The sequence below is a fragment of the Nycticebus coucang genome, chromosome 6 (assembly GCF_027406575.1).
Source record: "Nycticebus coucang isolate mNycCou1 chromosome 6, mNycCou1.pri, whole genome shotgun sequence".
Lineage (NCBI taxonomy): Eukaryota > Metazoa > Chordata > Mammalia > Primates > Lorisidae > Nycticebus > Nycticebus coucang.
This window is the reverse complement of record NC_069785.1, coordinates 111,375,470-111,393,852: the sequence shown is the minus strand read 5'-3', so window position 1 is coordinate 111,393,852 and position 18,383 is coordinate 111,375,470. Positions and strand designations below refer to the sequence as shown.

Here is an 18,383-nt window from a genome sequence, read left to right as displayed (position 1 = left end):
GTAAATTATGGTTGTTTTTCAGAGAAAGAAATTATCCAGTTTGGGCAATTGACAGATTTTAAAGATAATGTTAGTTTTAAATGAAAAATAAAGCAAGATAGTGGTTGTACCTGTAATGGTTAAGAAACTAATAATTTTGTTATTGTTATATCTGTTGCACTTATGTAGGATTAGGTTAGAAGAGGGGAGGTGCAGAGTGGGATCAAACCAATGAAAACTTGATTGAAGTGTCTAAAGGATAATAACAAACTTACCCATGAATGCTCATTAAAATATGTTAAAAGATGCCACCAAGTGAGTGGAGTACAAAGGAGGAAGTTTTAGGAAATAATAGACATCAGTGGTGGTAGTAGATGTGAGCACTGTGGTCGGGGTTGTTAGTCTGTTTTGTTAATGACTCCTTTGGAAGCAGGGGATTAGGAAGCACAGTGTGTTATTTTCCGTGGGAGGGAGCTGGCAAAATGTGAACTGAATGATTGAGCCCCAGTCAGATGGGCCCTGGTTCAGGTCAGGGCTTTGTTCCCTGCAAACTGAAGGAAAAATCCAGGTATAGTGGCTGAATGAACATGACAGGGATTGGTGTACGAGGCCGGGCACGCATGTGATTGTCCAGGCTTTACTCCAGGTGCCCAGTTGCTGGTGAGATGGGGCTTTGTTTTCCTGCTATTACTAGGGTTGAGTTAGCATTTAGACCATCAGTAGATCTTGACTTTTGTGACTGTAGCTAAGCAGAGTATTCAAAGTAATCTTACACCATTAGTATTCCATCTGGTTGTCTAATTGCTTCATGTTTGTGTATCTTACTTAAATTCTAAGCTTTTGATAGACACACTATAATACAGGCACTTACTAAAAGCTGTGTGTGTGTTTTACTTTTTATTTGAAGATAGTGTTCTTTGTTAGCTGTGATAATTTCAATGTCAGGGTTTGAAGTTTTCTGTGAATTTCATGACTGGAGAGGGAAAGACAAATTGAGGAAACACACACACACACAAAAGAAAAAGAAAAGGCTCTTGAGGGTGTTAAGAGATCAAGATAGGACCTTGAAGAATGTCCAGAAGAACTCAGTGAAAGGTTGTTAGAAGCTATTAATTTGTCTGAACATTATTCAGGGAGTATGTTGCATTTTTTACGTAATTCTAGAATTCTTGGGAGTTTTAGAACAACTGAATTTTAAATATGGAAAAAAATCATAGAAGTGATTTAAAATGAGAAGAAATCATAATCTGACACATGTATTTTGCAGTTGAGAGAACTAGAGAACTGAGGGTGTAACTTGTATGATGTTACTTTACAGTTGTTACAGCGTTTTCAGATTTTTAAATAAAAAATAAGAACTCCCTTGCAATATTTGGGCATACTTATACTAAAAAATATTTCTTGTTTACCTGAAATTCAAATTTGACTGGGTATCATATTTTATTAGGCAAGCTTGTAACATGTAACCATTGCCTAGGTCTATGACTTTCACAGGAGTTGACACTGATCTCACTGTGCTTTCATTTTCCTTATCTTAAAACAGGGATATTTACTTCATGAGATTGTTGTGTGAATTAAATATATATGAAAAACTTTATTTATTTATTTGAGACAGAATCTCACTTTGTCACCTTTGGTAGAGTGGTGTGGCGTCATAGCTCATAGTAACCTCAAACTCCTGGGCTCATGTGATTCTCTTGGCTTAGCACCCTGAGTAGCTGGTACTACAGGTGCCTGCCACAGTGCCTGGCTATTTTTAGAGGCGGGATCTTGCTCTTGCTCAGGCTGGTCTCGAACTCCTGGCTGAGCTCAGGCAATCCACACAGCTCGGCCTCCCAGAGTGCTAGGATTACAGGCGTGAGCCATTGCACCCAGCATGAAAAACTTAGAATGTTATCCGACACAAAGTATGTATTCTATAAATCTTGCTATTGTTGTTGCTATTAATATGATAGTATAATAAGGTGTTTGGAGAACTTAGATTGATTTCATGTCTTTCAATGCCTATTTAGCACACTTTCAAATAAGGTTGCAAGGAGAACCACAGTTGGCTTTGGAAGAAAAACTCTGTTATATAATAATTATGGAAAAGTTATTGATACCCTTTGTGAGAGTAATTTAGATAGAATATGAGAACAGTTGGCTAGAGGTAAAAGAGAGAGAAAAAAAGATACATAAACTGGAGGAAGTCAAGAATTTTCAGTTGAAGACTGGAAAATACTCGTCTGCTCTAAAATGGAAACTGGAGCGTAACATAGGTCAGTTTGCCAGACTCTGGAAAAGTTGAAACAGCTAATATCTTTCTCTAATATATATGGTAATGATTGGAAAATAGTGACAGTGGTTATATTTCTCTATATGTATTATTTATATATGTTTACCTTTGTTGCTTTTACCTTAATATTATTTTGTAAAATATTAAGCCATGTGAAATCATGTAAATAATAAATGTAACTGTATAAAATTTAAACATTATAGACTGAAGGGTATAAAACAAGAACATAAAACTCAAATAGAAGGGTATAAAAAGAATCTCCATGCCTTGTGAACCCAACCCTAATCCCACTTGCCAGGTGAACAAGTTAATGATGTTTCTTCAAACTTTTTAAAGTGCATTTGAATATGTATATTTACCCCAATATTTAAAATTACATATAGATTATGTATGTTAAATAGCTTTATAATGCGTATACTGTTCTGAATGTTTTTTTCAGTCAACAGATCTTTTCACGTGAGCTCATATGTATCTCCCTTTTTGATTTTAAAGGTTTTTTAATATTCTGTTATAAAATTTAGGAATAGCCTAATATTTTTCACAAGTCTTCTATGGATGGGTTTTGGTTCTTTCTAGGTTGTTGCTCTTACAAACAATGCTGCAGTAACGTTTTGGTTTTTCTTTTTTTGGAGACAGACTCTCAAGCTGTTGCCCTCAGTAGAGTGCTGTGGCGCCACAGCTCACAGCAACCTCAAACTCTTGGGCTTAAGTGATTCTCTTGCCTCAGCCTCCAAAGTACCTGGGACTACAGGCGCCCGCCACAACACCTAGATATTTGTTGTAATTGTCATTGTTGTTTGTCAGGCCTGGGCCGGGTTCGAACAGATGCCCTAGCCCCTGAGCTACAGGCACCGAGCCTATAGTAAAATTTTTATGTGTTTCTTTAAACACTATTTAAATATAATGTTAAGTTAGTGCCAAGGAGTGGAATCGTCAGGCCAAAGAGAACATGCACTTTTTATAGATTTTGTGGTATTAACCCATTTGCTCTCTTAACAATCATACATGAGAATGACTTTCTCCTTGCCAGTAGCATTACTGAGCTTTTAAAAAATCTTTGCCATATACATAGCTGAGAAACAGACTCTTTTTATTTCTTTTAGTATGGAGGAAATTGGTCCTATTTTTATAAGTGTTACTTATTTTTTTTGTAACTAGTCATGTTTTACCTACTTTTTGAGTGATTCTTTATTTGTGAGAGCTCTTTGTATTTGTCATACAATAAAGTAGTTCACATTTAATTTTCCCTGTTCCTTCTTTTTCTTTTTTTATCCATGCTTTCATTCTTTCCTTAATATGATCAAATTTTTTATTATTTGCTTTCTTATTTTTTTTAGGCTCTGTGATTATCTTAACTAGCAAAAAAAAAAAAATCCACCAATAGGGGCCTATATGGTTAAGAACTTTAAGCTTATTAGTATTAGAAATGAAATGTGCTTTTGTATATATTTTTCTTTTGTTGGGAAATACAGTGGCTAAGTACTTCTAGGAATTTGAAACCTGGAGTAGTATATAACATAAACAGAAATTGCTGTGATAGGCTTATATTCTATAAATTTGATATCAGAAACTACTTATTTTGTAAAGTATTTTAATCTTTTGATGTCATTCTTGGCAGAGTTTGTTACTGTAGCCCAGAAGGGCCAGAGAAGGATGCCAGGTTCTGAAGGCTCTGAATGTAGTCACGAGATCCTTAGGTGAGGGAGCAAATAGGGGAACAAATGGTAAGAAAAGAATAATTAAGTGGGATTTGTGAACACTGCTAGCAGGAGAAATCATACAGTGTGTGTTGCTTAACAGTGGGGATATGTTCTAAGAAATTGTCGTTAGGCAATGACATCGTTGTATGTACCTCACAGAGTGCACCCACATAAGCCTCGATGGTGCAGCCTACTGCACCTGGGCTAGAAACCTGAGCAGCATGTTATTGTACTGAAAAGTGTAGACAATTTATAACACAATGATAAGTATGTGTGTATCGTTCATATCAAAACATAGAAAAGTTACTGTAAAAATATGGTATTATAATTTTAGGGGCCGCTATTATATATGTGGTTTGTCATCAACTGAAATGTTGGTTTGTGACACATGATTAAATTGCAGTATACTCCAGGTTTTGAAATGTCATCAGGCTGGCTTTTTTTTTTTTTTTTTAATTTTATTTTTTTTTATTGTTGGGGATTCATTGAGGGTACAATAAGCCAGGTTACACTGATTGCAATTGTTAGGCAAAATCCCTCTTGCAATCATTTCTTGCCCCCATAAAGTGTGACACACCCCAAGGCCCCACCCCCCTCGCTCCGTCCCTCTTTCTGCTTTTCCTCCACCCCATAACCTTAATTGTCCTCATATCAAAATTGAGTACATAGAATTCATGCTTCTCCATTCTTGTGATGCTTTACTAAGAATAATGTCTTCCACCTCCATCCAGGTTAATACGAAGGATGTAAAGTCTCCATTTTTTTTAATAGCTGAGTAGTATTCCATGGTATACATATATCACAGCTTGTTAATCCATTCCTGGGTTGGTGGGCATTTAGGCTGTTTCCACATTTTGGCGATTGTAAATTGAGCTGCAATAAACAGTCTAGTACAAGTGTCCTTATGATAAAAGGATTTTTTTCCTTCTGGGTAGATGCCCAGTAATGGGATTGCAGGATCAAATGGGAGGTCTAGCTTGAGTGCTTTGAGGTTTCTCCATACTTCCTTCCAGAAAGGTTGTACTAGTTTGCAGTCCCAAGGCTGGCGCCCTTTTAATCACTTCTTCCTCAAAGGTGTACATATGTTTTAAAGAGAGTACATTTTACTGGGGAAGTAGGATTTGCTTCTTAGAAATTAATTCTAAAGAGGACTTCTGAAATATAGCAGTAATCCCAGAAATTGAGAAAGGCTTGTACTTTTTTCTTTTTGTAGGATAATTGCAGGTGTCATGGTGATGTTTCTTTTAAAGCATCTGCTCATTATAAATGTGTAGAGAAGAAGAATCTGTTCCCTGCTTTTTTTTGCTGCAGTGTCTTTGTTGTAGCATAAACAAAATAAAACAGAATAATATATCCTTCAGTCATTTTGTGCCCAACTATCATTTTAATGTTTTTACTTGACATGTATTATTGTCATATTAAGTGTGTTGAATAACTGTTAATATTGAAATTATTAGTATAAGAGATATTAATAATTTCTATATGTCATGTCCTTTATCATCATCTACTTTCTATCTATTAATAAACAATTCCTGTTAGAAAATACTCAAAAGATGATTTGCGTAGAGTATTACATTTCATGAGAGTGGAAGCCACCTCTTTAAAGGTCTCTTGAAATTCCACTTACCTTCTTGAAACCGTGGGCTTTTCTGGATGGAATTCACTGTTGCTCTTCCTTGGTTGATTCAATAAGCTTGTATCCTGAGAATTGAGGGAGAGAGGAAAGTAAGATGGCAAAGAGATGCCCCTTAGATGGACAGCACCAGATGTGACAAGTGTATTTTTGTTGTAGAAGAGTGTGTAGAAAGCTGCATTTCAGTACATTAAATTATGCTTTACGGAATGGTGGAGATAGAAGTTACTTGTGGGAGATAAGGTTAAATGAAATACCTCTCTTCCCCCACCCTCCTTTTTTTCTTTTAAAAGGGAGTTCTTTGAATATAAATTGTTTATATTCAATGGAAAAGGGTCAGATTCATATTTAGAAGGAGGAAAACATACAGAGAGATGATAGACGGGACAATTGAGCAAGATCCTCGAAGTCAGGGCGGGTGAACTCACGATCTACTTTACTTGTACAGTACAAGTGGAGGATTAGCCTTGGGTGGAGAAGTTAAAAGGAAAGTGTGGCTTCAGATTGTGAATGGCAGTGGAGAAAAATTTAGGAAATCTTGATGACTTATGTCAGTGTTTATATATGATCTCCAGAATATTGGTAATCCTTTTGGTCTATATATGGGCCACAGTGAGTTTGGTAGTTTCAGGAAACAAAAAAAGCGATGCAAGAATTTTTTTACATACAACTCACAAAATTGAAATGTTATCTCATTGTTATGACCGTTATTACTATTAGCTTATTTTCATCCCAAAGTTTTGATGTACCGTTGGAAGAAAATTACCCTAAAGTTATTTGTCCATGTGTACATTATATTTCCCTCAAGTCATTCTCAGATGAGACACAGACTTGTTTTACACTCATTTGGATTTGAAAAACTCTCTGGACTAGTGTGACGAGAAATGGAGTAACAAGGGGAGATTATTTTTGTGTAAGAGATGTCCCTTGGAGCTTAAGTTGGCCTTTGATGAATTCTTTTTTCCTACTCATGTTTACTGAATGCTTCTATATCCTAGGCCTATTTGTAGAAATAATGACATTATGTCTGCCTTCAAGGAACTCATAATATAGAAGAGGCAGTAATACAGATTTGTGAAAAAATATGGCACAGAAATGCCATGATACTTACAGGTATAGTTGTTCCTCTCCCTACAGTGGGATTGCATCTCAATAAAGCCATTGTAAATTGAAAATATTGTAAAAGTCCAAGATGCATTTAATATACCTAACCTACTGAACATCATAGCTTAGCCTAACACTTCTGTAAATGTGCTCAGAACACTTAACATTAGCATAGAATTACAAAATCATGAAAGTCTGTTTGATAATAAATTATTGAATATTTCATGTAACCTATTGAGTGCTGTACTAAAAGTGAAAAACAAAATGATTGTATAGGTACATGAAATACAATTTCTACTGAATGTTTATCACTTTCACACTATCATAAAGTTGAGAAGTTGCAAGTTGAACAATTGTATATCAGGGACCATCTCTATAAATACAGATACTTCATACTTACAGTAGTTAACACACAAAAAGAGGTATTGAGCTTTTCTGGGATTAGGTTAGGGAGAACAACAAAGTTGTATAGGGAAAGTTGTGAGGTTTTGAAGGACTAAACTGTTAGGCAGCAAATGGGAAAGGACAACCAACTTGTAGAGAAGAGCATGGAGACATAAGAGAGTGTGGTGTGGCTGGGCATTTGCAGCCATGCTTTGGAGCGTGTGATGCGGTGGCTTCCGAGGACAAAGTACTTCTCTTTCTAGTCTTTTTATCTCTGAATCCTGGTAGAGTGTTTACCATACCCTACCCTCTGGATGATTTATGCATATGGTTGAGTGGGAGGGAAATGGGTAGGCAGTCCTATGAAGATATATGACTATTATGTACTCGTAATAATTAAAAACAAAATATTAAAAAGAAAATGAGTAGGCAGATATTCCAAGTGCTGCCTTGTACAGCTTGTCATGTGTATAAGTTGGACAGTATTTTATGAATGATAGGAAAGAAGTATCTCAAGTATTTTAAATAGACCATGTTCACATTTTATTTATTTTTTATTAATTTTTTTATTTTTTGAGACAGAGTTTCACTTTGTTGCCCTCGGTAGAGTGCTATGGCGTCACAGCAACCTCCAACCCCTGGGCTTAGGCGATTCTCTTGCCTCAGCCTCCCTAGCTGGGACTACAGGCACCCGCCGCAATGCTGGCTATTTTTCTCTTTTTTTTGTAGAGACGGAGTCTCACTGTACCGCCCTCGGGTAGAGTGCCGTGGCGTCACATGGCTCACAGCAACCTCTAACTCTTGGGCTTACGCGATTCTCTTGCCTCAGCCTCCCGAGTAGCTGGGACTACATGTGCCCGCCACAACGCCCAGCTATTTTTTTGTTGCAGTTTGGCCGGGGCTGGGTTTGAACCCACCACCCTCGGCATATGGGGCCGGCACCCTACTCACTGAGCTACAGGCGCCGCCACTGGCTATTTTTTGTTGCAGTTTGGCCGTGGCCGGGTTCAAACCCATCACCCTTGGTATATGGGACCGGCGCTCTACCACTGAGCCACAGGCGCCGCCCATGTTCACATTTTAAGGAGAGTCTAGAGGCAGCATGAAGAATAGATTGTGAAATGGAACAGGCTTGAGGCAGATAAGCTGGTTAGGAGGCAGATACGTTGCAGTTGAGAGACATGGAGCCCTAAACCACAGGAGTAACGTAGAAAAGGAGAGGAGGAGCTTGAGTTGCATCTGGGGGCAATGATGAGGCTTCCAAATTCTGTGGCCCATTGCAAGGATTTGGTTACTACTTATCTGTGTACCAGCGGTAGACATTTTGCTTTTTAACCTTTTGAAGACTTGACTGTTGGATTTTGAGCATGGTGAAATTCAAATAAATTACATTTACAATACAATAAAAATGACATGTACCTCAGAATTTAATTTGAAAAGAAATTAAAAAATAGTTTCCATATGAACAAATGGCAGCTTTTGATGTAAGTAATGACCCTCCCCACAAAAGAACACAAAAGGTACTACGGTCTCCTGTGCACATGGGCACAGTGCCCCTCCCGCTTCTGTTGTTTGCTTTTTAAAATGTAGACCGAAAGAACATGAGGGGAATGAAGATGTGTTCATTTCTCTTGGTGCTTTACATCAGATATTTTAGCTTTCTTAGTCTAAACACCAGAGTATTGCCTTTCCTTTCACCAATATGAAAAGAAATGATGGTTGAAGATTTTTTTGTAGAGATTATCTTTTAAAAAAATTCAAATACTATCTGTTAAATGATTTCTATATTTTTAGGCCAGAAGAATTAACTATTTAAAAATAACTTTTTAAAAGTTGTTATTAGGTCAAGTTTTGATTTGGATAACTAAATTTATAGAAAATATGGTTATGGTTAATTTTAATAAAGTATTGTAAAATTTATTAATTCAGGAAAACTGATATCATGGTTATATCCTTTATATTTGAAATTATGACAGGTTAGATATATTCTGGTTGCAAATTTTCTTTATTACTCCCTTTTGAAGTTCTTTTTTTTTTTTAAATGGAATACCTCTTTTAATTTTTATTTATTTATTTATTATTATTATTTTTTAGAGACTGAGTCTCATTTTGTCGCCCTTGATACAGCTCACACAACCTCCAACTTTTGGGCTTAGGCGATTCTCTTGCCTCAGCCTCCCGAGTAGCTGGAACTACAAGTGCCCGCCACAGCGTCTGGCTATTTTTTTGTTGCAGTTTGACCAGGGCTGGGTTCTAACTCATCACCCTCCGTATATGGGGACAGTGCCCTACCCTCTGAGCCACAGGTACTGCCCTGAAGTTTTTTTCTTTAAAAAAAACTTTAAGGCAAAAACTGACCTTAAACTGTGGATACATTGAGGTCAATTCTTTTTTTTATTTTTTTTAATTAATTAATTAATTTATTTTTATTATTTTTTTTATTAAATCATAGCTGTGTACATCAATATGATCATGGGGCACCATACACTTGGTTCATAGAATATTTGACACATTTTCATCTCATTAGTTGACATAGCCTTCCTGGCATTTTCTCAGTTACTTTGCCGAGACATTTACATTCCACATCAGCCAGGCCTCACATGTACCCTTGTAAGATGCACCACAGGTGTGATCCTTTCAATCCTCCTCCCTCTACCCATCTCCCCCTCCCTCCCCACGCTTTCCCCCTTCCCCCTGTTCTTAGGTTGTAACTTGGTTATAGCTTTCATGTGAAGGTCCTAAGTTAGTTTCATAGTAGGGGTGAATACATTGGGTATTTTTTCTTCCATTCTTGAGACACTTTACTGAGAAGAATATGTTCCAGCTCCATCCATGTAAACATGAAAGAGGTAAAGTCTCCATCTTTCTTCAAGGCTGCATAGTATTCCATGGTGTACATATACCACAAATGTATTAATCCATTCATGGATCAATGGGCACTTGGGCTTTTTCCATGACTTAGCAATTATGAATAGGGCTGCAATAAACATTCTGGTACAAATATCTTCGTTATGATGTGATTTTTGGTCTTCTTGGTATATGCCCAGTAGAGGGCTTACAGGATTGAATGGCAGATCTATTTTTAGATCTCTAAGTGTTCTCCATATATCTTTCCAAAAGGAATGTATTAATTTGCATTCCCACCAGCAGTGCAAAATTGTTCCCTTTTCTCCACATCCACGCCAACATCTCTGGTCTTAGGATTTTGTGATGTAGGCTAGTCTCACTGGAGTTAGATGATATCTCAAAGTAGTTTTGATTTGCATTTCTCTGATGATTAAAGATGATGAGCATTTTTTCATATGTCTGAAGGCCGTGCGCCTGTCTTCTTCAGAGAAGTTTCTCTTCAAGTCCCTTGCCCAGCCTGCGATGGGATCCCTTGTTCTATTCTTGCTAATGCGTTTGAGTTCTCTGTGGATTCTGGTTATTAAACCTTTGTCGGAGACATAACCTGCAAATATCTTTTCCCATTCTGAGGGCTGTTTGCTTGCTTTACTTACTGTGTTCTTGGCTGTGCAGAAGCTTTTTAGTTTGATCAAGTCCCAGTAGTGTATTTTTGAAGCAGCTTCAATTGCCCGGGGGGTCCTTCTCATAAAATACTCGCCCAACCCAATTTCTTCAAAGGTTTTCCCTGCACTCTCTTCTAGTATTTTTATAGTTTCATGTCTTAAGTTTAAATCTTTAATCCAGTGAGAGTCTATTTTGGTTAATGGTGAAAGGTGTGGGTCCAGTTTCAGTCTTCTACAGGTTGCCAGCCAGTTCACCCAGCACCATTTGTTACATAGGGAATCTTTTCCCCATTGAATGTTTTTAATTGGCTTGTCAAAGGTTAAATAACAGTAAGTAGCTGGATTCATCTCTTGGTTCTCTATTCTGTTCCAGACACCTACTTCTCTGTTTTTGTGCCAATACCATGCTGTTTTGATCACTATCGATTTGTAGTATAGTCTGAGGTCTGGTAGCGTGATTCCTCCTGTTTTGTTTTCATTTTTGAGTAATGTCTTGGCTATTCGAGGTTTTTTCTGATTCCATATAAAACGAAGTATTGTTTTTTTCAATATCTTTAAAGTATGACAGTGGAACTTTAATAGGGATTGCGTTGAAGTTATATATTGCTTTGGGTAGTATGGACATTTTAACAATGTTGATTCTTCCCAGCCATGAGCATGATATGTTTTTCCATTTATTAACATTCTTGGCTATCTTTTTTCTTAGAGTTTCATAGTTCTCTTTATATAGATCTTTCACATCCTTTGTTAGATAAACTCCCAAATATTTCATCTTCTTTGGCATTACTGTGAATGGGATAGAGCCTTAATTGTTTTTTCAGCTTGACTATTGTTGGTATATATAAAGGCTACTGATTTATGAATGTTGATTTTGTAACCTGAGACGTTGCTGTATTCCTTGATCACTTCTAAGAGTTTTGTAGTAGAGTCCCTAGTGTTTTCCAGATATACAATCATATCATCTGCGAAGAGCGAAAGTTTGATCTCTTCTAACCCTATGTGGATGCCCTTGATCGCCTTTTCTTCCCTAATTGCGGTGGCTAAAACTTCCATTACAATGTTAAAAAGTAATGGAGACAATGGGCAGCCTTGTCTGGTTCCTGATCTGAGTGGAAATGATTCCAATTAACTCCGTTCAATTATCATATTGGCTGTGGGTTTGCTGTAGATGGCCTCTATCAGTTTAAGAAATGTCCCTTCTATACCGATTTTAAGTGTTCTGATCATGACGGGATGTTGGATGTTGTCAGAAGCTTTTTCTGCATCAATTGAGAGAATCATATGATCTTTGTTTTTTACTTTGTTTATGTGCTGAATTACATTTATAGATTTACGTATATTAAACCAGCCTTGAGACCCTGGGATAAAGCCAACTTGATCATGATGTATGATTTGTTTGATGTGTTGCTGGATTCTGTTTGTTAGGATCTTCTTTAATATTTTTGCGTCTATATTCATTAGTGATATTGGTCTATAATTTTCTTTTCTTGTTGGGTCTTTTCCTGGTTTGGAGATCAGGATGATGTTTGCTTCATAGAACGTGTTGGGGAGTCTTCCTTCTTTTTCTACATTTTGGAACAGTTTGAGTAATACAGGTACTAATTCCTCTTTAAAGGTTTGGTAGAATTCTGATGTGAAACCATCTGGTCCTGGACTTTTCTTTTTGGGGAGGTTTTGTATGGTTGATGTTATTTCCGAGCTTGAAATGGGCCTGTTCAACATTTCTACTTGATTCTGGTTAAGTCTTGGAAGGTGATGAGCTTCCAAGTATCAGTCCATTTCCTTCAGATTTTCATATTTCTGAGAGTAAAGTTTCTTGTAATATTCATTAAGGATTTTTTGGATTTCTGAAGAGTCTGTTGTTATTTCATCTTTGTCATTTCTGATTGACGAGATTAGAGATTTTACTCTTTTTTTCTGAGTAGGTTGGCCAATGGTTTATCTATTTTGTTGACCTTTTCAAAAAACCAGCTTTTTGATTTATTGATCTGTAGTATTGTTCTTTTGTTTTCAATTTCATTTAGTTCTGCTCTGATTTTGGTTATTTCTTTTCTTCTACTGGGTTTGGGGTTGGAGTGTTCTTCCTTTTCCAGTTGCTTGAGATGTCTCATTAAGTTGCTAACTTCCTCTCTTTCTGTTCTCCTGAGGAAGTCTTGCAGCGCAATAAATTTCCCTTAGAACTGCCTTTGATGTGTCCCAGAGGTTCTGATAGTTCGTGTCTTCATTGTCATGTTGTTCCAAAAATTTGGCAGTTTCCTTCTTGATCTCATCTCTGACCCAGCTATCGTTCAGCATGAGGTTATTTAACTTCCATGTTTTTGTATGAGTATGTAGATTCCTGTTGTTACTCAGCTCAAGTTTTATTCCATGATGGTCTGAGAAGATTCCTGGAATAACTTCTATTCCTTTAAATTTACTAAGGTTAGATTTGTGACCTAAGATGTGATCGATTTTGGAGTAAGTTCCGTGGGCTGATGAGAAGTATGTGTATTCAGTTTTGTTAGGATGAAATGTTCTGTAGATGTCTGCTAGATCTAAATGCTGGATGGTTAGATTTAAATCTAAAATTTCTTTACTCAGCTTTTTGTTGGAGGATCGATCCCTCACTGCCAAAGGAGTATTGAAATCTCCGACTATTATGGAGCTGGAGGAAATCAAGTTGCTCATGTCTGTTAGAGTTTCTCTTATGAATTGAGGTGCATTCTGATTGGGTGCGTAGATATTAATAATTGAAATCTCATCATATTGAGTATTACCCTTAACAAATATGAAGTGACCATTCTTATCCTTCCTTACTTTTGTTGGTTTAAAGCCTATTGTGTCTGCAAATAAAATTGCAACACCTGCTTTTTTCTGGTTACCATTTGCCTGAAATATGGATGACCATCTTTTCACCCTGAGTCTGTATTTGTCTTTTAAGTTAAGATGTGACTCTTGCAAGCAACAGATATCTGGTCTGAGTTTTTGTATCCAGTCTGCTAACCTATGTCTCTTTAGAGGACAGTTTAAGCCATTCACATTAATGGAGATTATTGATAAGTTTGGTGAAATTTTGGGTATCGAGTTTTTCAAAAGTCCAGTGGACAGTTTTAATCTTTTCGACATTGTAGAAGTTGGAGTTTGATCAGATGTTTCTGAGTGAGTTTACATTTGTAGTAGAGGATTGGGTTGGTCATTATGGAGGATAGGTCTGAGAATATCCTGAAGAGCTGGTTTGGTTGTGGCAAATTTCTTCAACATATGAATGTCGTTAAAGTATTTAATTTCTCCATCATAGATGAAACTCAGTTTAGCTGGGTACAAGATCCGGGGTTGAAAGTTATTTTGTTTTAGGAGATTAAAAGTTGATGACCACCCTCTTCTGGCTTGAAAAGTTTCAGCAGAGAGATCTGCAGTCATTCTAATGTTCTTACCTTTGTAGGTAATGGCTTTCTTTCGCCTGACAACCTTGAGAATTTTCTCCTTCATGTTAACTTTAGTGAAGTTAATTATGATATGCCTGGGGGATGACTTATTGGGGTTGAATCATGCTGCAGTTCTGAAACTGTCTACTTTCTGAATTTCAGAATCTCTAGGCATGTCTGGAAAATTCTCTTTCATAATTTCATGCAGAAGGGCCTCTGTGCCCATCGATGCCACTTCATCGTTTTCCGGAACTCCTATTATTCGTATATTTGCCTTCTTCGGATTATCCCAGAGCTCTCTAAGAGAATGATCCGTTTTTGCTCTCCATTTCTCTTCCTTTTTGAGAGTTTGGGGGCGTTCGAAGGCTTTATCTGCCATGTCAGAAATCCTTTCTTCTGCTTGGTCTATTCTGTTGCTGAGGGATTCTATTGTATTTTTCATATCTTTAAGGGCTGCAAATTCTTGCTTCAGTGTGTCTAAGTCTTTGGTGGTTTTGTCTTTAAATTTGTTAAATTCGTGAGACAAGTTTTGAATTTCTCCTCGGATGCTTAATTCCATTTTATCAATTTTGTATGCAATCCAAATTCTGAATTCGATTTCTGACATGTCTGCCAGTTGTTTATGAATGGGATCTTCAATTACATCTGCCATTTCTTTTTTTTTTTTTTTTTTGTAGAGACAGAGTCTCCCTTTATGGCCCTTGGTAGAGTGCCATGGCATCACACAGCTCACAGCAACCTCCAACTCCTGGGCTTAAGTTATTCTCTTGCCTCAGCCTCCCGAGTAGCTGGGACTACAGGCGCCCGCCACAACACCCAGCTATTTTTTGGTTGCAGTTCAGCCGGGGCTGGTTTTGAGCCCACCACCCTCGGTATATGGGGCTGGCCTTACAGACTGAGCCACAGGCGTTGCTCATTTCTTTCTTTGGGGGGGTTGATCCATTCTGGTTATTCATGTTACGGGCGATTTTCCGCTCATTCCGCCCCATGGTTGTTTTACTCCCTTTGATTTTTCCCCTAGGGTTTTGTTGAGGGCCCGTTCAGTGTTGTGGCCTGAGAGACTACGACCCTGTCTGATGTGGTGGGGCGGAGTGTTTCTGACTTGTTGTCAGCTGGCTTCTGTTTGACCCCAGTGAAGCACTTACTCTGGGTTGAAGTCTCAGTTCTCCGAGTCGGTCCTACCCTGGATGTTTCCGGGGTCTGTGAGTCACCTCAGGCAAATCCTGTACTCAGGGGTTGCCCAGGGAGGCAGGGGTTATGGCTTCATCCGCCTCAGGGAACTGCCTCTCTGATGTGGGTCTCCCCCAGCCTCACTCCTGTGTCCCAGAGTCAGGACCGACCAGCCGCTGTTTGGGCACTGTCCACGCCCGGACAAATCCCTCAAGAATCTGGACTCCCGGGGGACATGCCTCCAGATCGCAGAGTGAGGGTGGAGTAGGGCGCTGGGAGCTCAGTGCTGCCAGCAGCAAGCTCACTCAATTCCTCCCAATCTTTTGCTCCACCGCACCGCTGCAGCCCAAGCCTCCAGGCTTCAGAGTGAGGGTGGGGTGGGGGGAGCGGCTGGAGCCCAGAACTGCTGGCAGTGAACAGACTCAGCTCCACCCAGTTCCTTGCCCAGCCACACGGCATGTGCTCAGGTCTCCAGACCACAGCTCAAGGGGCTCCGAGCTGCAGTGAGCCCAGTCGGCAGCAAGCAAATTCAGTTCCTCCCAGTGTCTTGCCCGGTTGTATTGCGCAGCTCAAGCCTTCAGGCTTCAGAGTGGGGGTGGGGTGGGGGGAGTGGCTGGAGCCCAGAACCACAGGGCAGGGAACAGACTCGGCTCCACCCAGTTCCCTACCTGGCCACACGGCAGGCGCTCAGGTCTCCAGAGCACAGAGTGAGGGTGGGGGGAGTGCCTGGTACCTAGAGCCAGCAGGAGCTCTGAGCCGTAGGGAGCCCGGTCGACAGTGGGCAAATTCAGTTCCTCCTAGTCTCTCGCCGGGTTGTACCGTCGCAGCACAAACCTTCAGGCTTCAGAGTGGGGGCGGGGTGGGGGGAGCGGCTGGAGCCCAGAACCACCGGGCAGCGAAAAACAGACTCAGCTCCACCTAGCTCCCTGCCCGGTCACACGGCAGGCGCTCAGGTCTCTGGACCACAGAGCGAGGGCGGGGGAGCGCCAGGAGCTCAGAGCAGCAGGGAGCTCAGGACAGCTGGTAGCGAGGTCCACACAGTTCGACTCAGTTGTATGCCTGGTTGTTCTGTTGCCCAAAGAGGGCTGCTGCACCTGCCTCAGGGAAGTGCCGTCCTAGTGAGGGTCTACTTCCGCTGACTGTCCTCACCTCTCTTGCGTGCCCCAGAATCAGCGCTGACCAAACGCAGCTCGGGGACTGTCCTCTCCCCTTAGGAGTTACCCAAGAATCCAAACTCCTGGGGAACAGGCTTTCAGACCTCAGAGAGAGTGGAGGGAAGTGCTGGGAGCTCAGAGTTGCTCGCAAAGGATATTTACAGATTTATACAGTTTTATGCCTTGCAGGAGAACGCCTAGGCATCCTAGTAAGGGAGGTGGGTCCGTAGGTCTCTCCTGTGAAGTGTAGTGGGAGGGCCTTTGATTTCTGCCCTTTTGTTTGTGGGGCCCTTAAGCCAATCAGGTGGGGGAGGGGGGACTCCTGTCCGCTTGGTGATGGGTTTTGTACTTTTTGTTTGCTTCCTTGTGGTTGCAGCTCTCCTCAGCAGGGTTGATGTGCGTTCTTCAACTTTCTCGCTTGGTGTTGCTCGAATCCATCAGGTTACTTGCTAAATTTTTGTCCCCTAACTCTCCTTCAGGACGGGAGCCTCTGTGGAAAGCTGGCTTCAGTCCGCCATCTTCCCATCATCCCCCTCGAGGTCAATTCTTATGTATTAATTCTTATGTCTTAAAATCATGGTCTTCTGTTGGTGGTGAATGCTTTGTTGAGCTCATTTAAAATAACATTTGAGACTTAATGTTGGTACTGCACTGTTTATATATTTCATATGCTGTTAATTATCCTGGTCTACCCGTAGTCCAGAAGATGGGTCTGTCCACATCCTGAGTGTTGATGAGAAGAACAAGTTGGGAGCCAAGATTATCAAGGCAGAGATGATGGGGAATATGGTAAGACTCTTAGATGTTGTTCTTTGGAGAACAATGATTAAATTGTCAACTTCTTATGAGTGATTTTAGGAGCTCTTCAGCAATGTGGATGTAGCACACTACAGAGATAACTGCTCCTTATTGACTTCTCAAAGAAATTCTTAAATGTTTCTAGGAACAGTACTATCTGCCTACTTCTAAAATAAATGATCTCCCTTCTTCCTTATATCTGAAATTTAAGATCTTCGGGAACTGTGTGCTTTTAAATTTCTTTTTTACTCTGCTATTTGCTTTTTTCTTGCATTTCTCTTTGAAGGGAAAGGAAGATGTCATTGTTTTTTCCCCATTTTTAGTCATGTTATTAAGAATGCTTATTACTTTCCTAAATCATTTTACTGAGAAATCCTAGAAAACAATGAGCCTTTAAAAAAGATGATTCAGTCATTGATTCAAGTTTTAAGGAAATGTTTTTGTGCTTGATACTATGTTAGCTGATTTGTACAGGCTAACTTAATTCTTGTAGTAATGTTTGAGTTAAAAGTGATTTACCTCAGAATGAATAGAAATAGGGATGATTTTGTAAGAGCGGCATTCATTCATTTATTGTCATATGCCTGTTAAAATTACATACAATAAGGTGTATATATCAAAGGGCATGTGGCAGACCAGCACACCCAGATAAAGAGATTAGTTGTGGTCATGTTCAAATTTGTCCACCTGTCTCAAACCCAAATGTAAGTGATCTTTAAATAGTTTTCCATTTTGATATACTATCAGTACAGAACTCTTTAGTAGAACAAATGGTAGCCAAACAAGATATTTCTGTTTTTATTAGTTTGTCTAATAAAAGACGTATCTTACGTTTGCTGTTCTGTCTCTTTGAATCTGGTTCTGAGTAACACTTTTGATTTACCTTAGAAGTTGATAAGAGAGATAAACCAATAATAATAATGATCATTAAGAATGTGAAGTTTGAGTTTTGAAAGTTCAGAGGAATTAGTTAAAATAATGAAAGAGAAGTCACCTGGATAAGAGGTTAGAATCTGTATCCCTCTGTCTGGGACTACTGCAGGGGAGCACGCTGTTCTTCTCTTGTCACATCAGTCTACATGTTTAATTTATTACTTCATGAAATTGCTTTATATGATAGTTGTTTTATATAATATAAATTTCCTGCAGCAAAATTGAAATATATTTAGAATTTCTATCTAAATTACTTAACAATAAAGATGGTACTATTTTAAATCATGTGTTTGTTGCCTTGTTATAAATAACTAAAGTTGCAAGTATTAGAAGTTTCTAA

At 39.0% G+C, this 18,383-nt stretch overlaps 1 protein-coding gene across 1 annotated transcript in view; it reads left to right on the top strand.

The window, feature by feature from the left end:
* CWF19L2 (CWF19 like cell cycle control factor 2) overlaps positions 1-18,383 on the top strand; it is a 174,126-nt gene that overhangs the window by 68,630 nt on the left and 87,113 nt on the right. Inside the window, exon 11 of the mRNA XM_053595609.1 lies at positions 17,011-17,101. Coding sequence (XP_053451584.1) covers positions 17,011-17,101 — 91 coding nt within the window. The remainder of the gene's footprint in view (positions 1-17,010; positions 17,102-18,383) is intronic.